Here is a 6,372-nt window from a genome sequence, read left to right on the forward strand (position 1 = left end):
ATCCGATTCGATCCAGTACGAATGTAACTCCATGCGTCTGGCTACAGACGAGACATGGCTACATGGCTACAGTGGCCATAGCCTCCTTTGGTCTCGCTTACAGTCTCGCCAACGGTCTCGCTTATGTATATCCAGTGTTCGTGCTGTTCGAGTTTTTGATATGTTTGCTCTTGTAAAGTTTTTAGAGGAGTTTGACAGCAACCGCCTCTATGTTGTCGATGCCGACACTATTTTAGACTTTCATCCCAAAAGCACGGACGACTTCGATAACCGCGCCATATATTCAGTGTTCTGGGTGGACGAGAACAGCGAGAACACGCAGGCATACAAGGCCCAGGTACTGCTGCTGGCTGGTGAGTTTCCTTACATTACGCTTATAAGCTACCCAGAACAGAATTATGTTTTGATAGTTTGATGATGTATGATGAAAAAAAAAAGCGCGTAATTTGAAGAAGTGGTGAACATGTGCACGTAGTGGTCGGTGCTCCGTCGAGTACGGGAATGTGATTTTGCAGTCCTAGGTGATGTCGAATTCAAGTTTTGTACGGATAGCTTCGCGTAATGCTGACCTACAAGCGCCCGTGTTTTCGAGGTATCTTGAGGAAATGTCAAGGTAGGTTCTCAAAGCAGCTAACAGGTTCAGCACAAAATGGTAAACTTAGTTAAGCGCCCGTACTTTTTTTTCCGCGGTTGTGTCTAAATTAAGCACGTTAGAGAAAATTGATGTGTTTGCAAAGTGTTGCACAAACATGTAAGCGCCACCTCCGTCGTTCTATAACAACACGTACTTCGAGGGCTGCAGCTGCGTTTGGTCGCACTTGGCAGCTCGTCGTAATTTAAGCTAAAATATGGATTTGGAGCACAAGTTGTCACATTATCTCAGCATAAGTTATACACACTGTACTAATTTTACTGTAGTAATGCCATCTCCTTTGTGTACCCCTCTGTGCAGAATCGAAGGAGGAGCTGGACAATAAGAAATCTTGCAAAAGAGTCCAAATCCCGAAAATACGGATGGACTCCGACGACGATGAGCCCAGCAATATACAAGACCGTAAGGAGGTATGCAACCACCCTGACAAGGGCTTGACAAGTACATTTATTGACATTGCCTTCTGAACTGGATTTACCTACACACTTTTCCTGCTTTTTACTAGGCATCACAAAAGCGCAAAAATGCACAAGCTCATGCGAAGTCGAACACATACGCGAAAATTCTGGAGAAGCACGTAAAAGACGTACAAAGGAAGGCCAAGGGCGACTCGTGCAGCCAACCAAGGCACCAAGGCCCAGTAAGTGTGTCATGTGTACATTGTATTACTGTCCTCTTGATAATGTTGAATTCATTAAAATTTTCAGCTCCAGAAGAAACCACGCTTGAATGACACATCATCATCAGATGATGATGAATCTTTGGTGTCAGCGAAGGAGCTTCGGAGGGAGATAGCCGAAAAAAAAATGTGGAGGAAAAGAACTGAGAAGCTGGAGGAGGAGAACAGCATTTTGCTGCAACAAATACAATCGCTACAGCGTTGCCTTGAAAGCAAAATATTTCAAAGTAAGGAAAATCATCTCAGCTTTAACATTGTGAATAATCCTTCCAAGTGTGTGTGAGAGATATGCTACAAGAATTGTAATGCACGCTTTGTCGACTAATTGTTTATAGTACGGTAATTATCGGCTGTGCCTTAAGTATAGCAATATAATATTCACTTATTATTGCAGCAGAAGCCATTCAGAGCCCTGGCTGTAGCATGGAACGTAAGTTTTCCCCTTGTCAAGTTCAAAGGCTAAAATCATTTCTGAGTTATTTAATATATGCCATACCAATTACTTGTTTTTATGATGAATGCGCATCGATAGCTTTTATAATACTTCTAAACTTGCATCTTATAGCGAAAGGAACTCGGCCAATACAAGTCACAAAAGAAAAACATGGCAGGATGGGTGAGTTGTTTCAAGTGCTCTTAAATTTTTAGGTTTCAAAGCAGATGTGGGACTACTCTTTAATAATTGAAAACTACTTCATTTCAGAAAACTTTGCTTTTGCCAGGAAAGGTATGTACATAAAAAGTTGGCATTTAGCTGCAAATTTCTTGGTTTTCTTAGTAATACAGAACTATTTTCACAATATTGTGTTACAATAAACATAGTATAATGAAATTGCTTCACTGCAGCAGGCGTCACACCAGAAGCAGCGGCCGTCTCGTCAGGTGCAGCCACTGAGGAGATGTCTGGCACAGAAGGTGAATGCTCTCAGCCCCTTTCATATGGAACTAAAAACACACTAAAATGATTTTCAGCTGGCTATTTGTAGCAATCTGAGGTTGTCTCAAGGGGCACTTTGAATGCCAGTTCAGTTCATGACATTGGAAAGTTTCTCACCTGATAACCTCACAGGAGCTGTTATGTTGCCACTTGGCATAACTATTAAATATATTTTTATTGGAAGCAAGTGGCATGCCCTTAGTAATGTTCATGCAGTCCAAGCTCCCATTTACGGCAGAAGTAATCACTGGTCTTGTATCTCGCAGGGAGACTGCAGCAATCTGCCTGCTTCCTTTAAAAACTGGCACGTGCATAAAAATGCATTGAAGTGCGCTGCCTTAAAGTAAGGGACACCATAGCTTGTCAAAAGTCTGCCTTTCCAATTGTTGCTGTAGAGACAGTAAAGACTGTGGCTTTAAGAATTAAATGTGGCACCAAAGCAGTGGTGAGCAGCCCACTACAATACCATTGTTAATGCCTCCATCACAAATACCAAGGCTTTCCACAAGGTGATGTGAAGTACCATTTTGCTAGTTATCATTTCTTGTCTCAGTCTGTGCCAGTGTCAAATTATAATTTTTGATGTTGCTAGCAGCACGATGAGTATCATAATTACCATTTAAATTTGCACTGTAATCTTATGATACATTCTAAGTGGTGGTTGGGCATTTTAAGGCTGCCTTGGGTGGTCGTAATCTATGACAGAGAAACCCTGTAACATGGTGTCCCTACTTTACTCACTGCAGTTTCAGGCAGTTGAGCCCTGCACCTTTTTCCAGTTTTAACCATATCAACTCAGAGTTGCTACTTTTATTAAATTAGCATGCCCTTTGATATTACAGACAATCCATTTAGGGAAGATGACTCAGAGGTGGACAAAGCTCGTTGCATAACAGGTAAGTGTCTCCCTGTTTTTCCAAGACAATAAATTTTCGTATGTGAAAATTGCTTATTAGCTTGAGATTCTTCTGAACAACTTCATTAGGCAGGATTAATTTTGTGTGTACATAGGAATTTGATGAATACAAAAAATCGTATAATTCCATGTGGTAGCTTAGCTGTACGGCAAATTGCTGTGGTTTTGGCCCATATTGTAACATCATTCTAAATTGAATGTACAGTCTTGCTGAAAGTAGTGTGGTTCAATTTACTTAGAAACTTATCTTGAATCATAGAAATGAATGTTTCAAAACTTGAATGGGCAACCGTTTTGTGCAAAGTCTACAACGGCGACACAATCTGCCCTCCCTTGCCATAATGTATATACAGTACACGTGATAGTGGCACCAAGAAAGATGAACTGATTATGCACAGAATTTCAGGAGCATTTCAGGGTCACCTGAGCTCAAAGGCAAGATTTATGAACTTGCTACTAATTGCTGAAGTTCATTTTAACTAATATACTCTCACTTGCTGTGCAATATTGCATATTTGTGTTGAGCACTTTGATTAGTAGTCATGTTTACTCTGAAATACGATTTATAAGTAATTTTTTACCCTGAATTTCTCTAAATGCCAAGCTTGACTTCCCAAAACAATATCTCTGTATACATTCGGAGGCACTATTGTTACAATGATTTAAATGTGCGTTTATTCTTATCTAGTGCCCGAGACGGACTTTGTCCACCTCCCTGATGGATCGGTGAGTACCATACGAACTGTCTACATCACTAATGGCTTAGGGTTGTTGAAAAACAATTAGCATGCTAGTTTTTCGAACAGCCCATAACTTTATGGGTAGCTGTCTGAAGCAAATGTCATCATACATCCTGATGAAACACCACGTAAGCATGGGAGGGTGGAAGTTCTATGTTAGTAGTTTTCATTTTACTTATGATTATATTGATTCTTCAATAACTCAATTAGAATGTTGTTATGCATGCTTTTTACATATATTTAAGCGCTATTATTAAAAACCTTGCTCTCTTTCAGGCAGTAAAACCACTTTGTATCGTGCTGCATTCCCTAAAATTTATTAATATGTACCTTCTATGCATGGGATTAATTTTGAGTGTGGATGTTCTTTTCTGTGGTTCTTTCAGTTTCACCTGGCGAAAGGTGTAATCATAACGGCAAGCCAGGCAGCGAAGATTCTAAACAACAAAAAAGCCACACTCGTCTGTAAAGACACTGCTCAAGCCATCTGGGGCACGGAGGTTCTCTCCGAACGGAGTGTGTGTGGGGTGGCTGCACCAAAGGCAAAAGCCGCTGGACAGTTGCCGAAGCAGCCCCTCACACCTGCAAAAGTGGACGTTGTGGCAGGTATTGCAGTTGAAATGTATCTAAAATTACATATATGTGCCTAGTTCTGGCTTTGTTTACCAGCAGGATGTGCTTTGTTCTTGTATTTTACAGCCACAGTCCGCCACTGGGGCACTATCAAGGGCGAAGATGTCACTTCGACCATTTCGAACATAACAAAAGGTGTTGTCTGAAAAAATACAAGACGCCCGAAAATCAACAAAGCGGCTCACGTCTGCAATTATGCCTAGATAATATGTTGTATATGTAAATAAACTTCTTAGCCCGCTGAATTGTCCTTGTGTAGCATCAGCTGTGCCTGCACGGTTGCTTGTGGGCACCTTGTATGGCGCTAGTGCCAGCATTTTTATCATTCGAGCTGCGACTGGTCCCAGTTGAAACTGGGACCATCTGGTCCCAGTTGAAACTGGGACCATCTGGTCCCAGTTGGCATTGGGACCATCTGGTCCCAGTTGGGCCCAGTCCCAACTGGGACCAACTGGGAATTTCACCATAAACCAGTTCAACGGGGACCAACTGGGACCAACTGGGACCACTTGAGATATTTTCACCTGGGTAAAAACGACGAAAGGTCAGGTGCACTTACCGAAAAAAAGTACTCTATCCGAACGTGCACACGTTCTTAGCTGTTTGTCTGGCTGCAACGAAGGTGGTGAGCAGAACAATCGCTTCTTGAAACGTATGTACCGACGAACGTACCGTCGCAAAAAGCACAGTAAAGCTTGTTTCACCAAACACTGATGGAAAATATGCGACAGACAGTATGATCACCGTTACTTGATGCCATGCCAAACAGCCCGTAATCCGTTCATCCGTTCACAAACAAAAGCTGACAACGCTACACAAAACGCAAATCACCGCCGGCCGTCGCCTAGCTCTGCTGCCGATCGAGCCGCCGCAGGGCCGCAGCCACCGCAGCCGCAGCCGCCGCGAACTGGCGGCGCTGGCGGCTGGCGCGAACTAGTGGAGGAAGAGGGGAAAGGGGGAGGAAGGAACAAGTATTCTGAAACAAGCCTCACCCTTCACTTGACCGAGCTGAGCACAGCGTCACTATTCAACAGAAAAGACACAACGGTTCTCACAAAATAATCCCACCTATTGCTCAATATTTAGTGAACATTCCTGCCAATAGGTGCGTCTGACATCGTTCGCTGTTGCGCGAGCGTTGCGCGGCCTTAGCCGCCTTGGCTTGAAAAGAATATACTTACCAAACTGCTGATAGAAACGCGCCTTGCGGAGCGAAACCAAATATTTTGAGGGCTTTGTTTTCTGCGTCTCTTCTTTCACTGCGTCTCTTCATTCCGTTTTGGCGTCTTTGCGCTCGTGGACAAAACATTTGAAGAATCATTTAGATAGTCGTTGCGCGCGCACTTTCCCCCAGAATGTCTAAAAATGTCTCAAAGTAGACGTTGTGGACTTCTTTGGCACAATACACTCTGGCTATGTCGTAGCTGTTGAAAACGGTAATAAACAGTACGCAGGCATATTTGAGAGGCGAGTGCTTTATTTTGCAAAAATGTCTATTCTTGATCTTCTCGTAAACCAAGACGTCTATAGCCGTCCGTAGCCGTTTCGAGACGTCTTTTAGAGGTTTTGTGTTACATGGGTACGCACAGGGTCCGTCAAAAAACCATTCCTTTTAATAACGTTTTGCCGTCTCTCTCTAGCTCTTTGCTTGCATGCGCGCGCGTTACAACATGCTTGTTATTTTTTTATATGCTGCAGTTTACACGTATAAAACCAGTTATACATAAATCTCGCTTAATTCGTGAAGTTGTCAAAAACTTTACTGTCGCTATCAACGATACGTTTCGGGCGAACTCCAATCGAATTTTGTAGAGA

General features: G+C 42.7%; 1 protein-coding gene across 2 annotated transcripts; it reads left to right on the forward strand.

Annotated features, from left to right (window-relative positions):
- Window positions 1-68: 68 nt before the first annotated feature.
- On the forward strand, window positions 69-4,806 carry LOC119388264 (BEN domain-containing protein 5-like). Of its 2 annotated transcripts, none has more exons than XM_037655942.1 (12): window positions 69-353; window positions 953-1,062; window positions 1,158-1,292; window positions 1,360-1,558; window positions 1,726-1,761; window positions 1,897-1,947; window positions 2,035-2,058; window positions 2,178-2,246; window positions 3,111-3,164; window positions 3,873-3,910; window positions 4,311-4,530; window positions 4,624-4,806. In XM_037655942.1, exons 1-12 carry the CDS (start codon window positions 161-163, stop codon window positions 4,701-4,703), a joined length of 1,209 nt encoding a protein of 402 aa, XP_037511870.1. In that variant the 5' UTR covers window positions 69-160; the 3' UTR covers window positions 4,704-4,806. The 2 variants fall into 2 exon arrangements, with proteins under 2 accessions (XP_037511870.1, XP_037511879.1); XM_037655951.1 differs by having other exon boundaries at window positions 2,181-2,246.
- The last annotated feature ends 1,566 nt before the right edge of the window (window positions 4,807-6,372 follow it).

Source organism: Rhipicephalus sanguineus, chromosome 1, assembly GCF_013339695.2.
Source record: "Rhipicephalus sanguineus isolate Rsan-2018 chromosome 1, BIME_Rsan_1.4, whole genome shotgun sequence".
Taxonomy (NCBI): domain Eukaryota; kingdom Metazoa; phylum Arthropoda; class Arachnida; order Ixodida; family Ixodidae; genus Rhipicephalus; species Rhipicephalus sanguineus.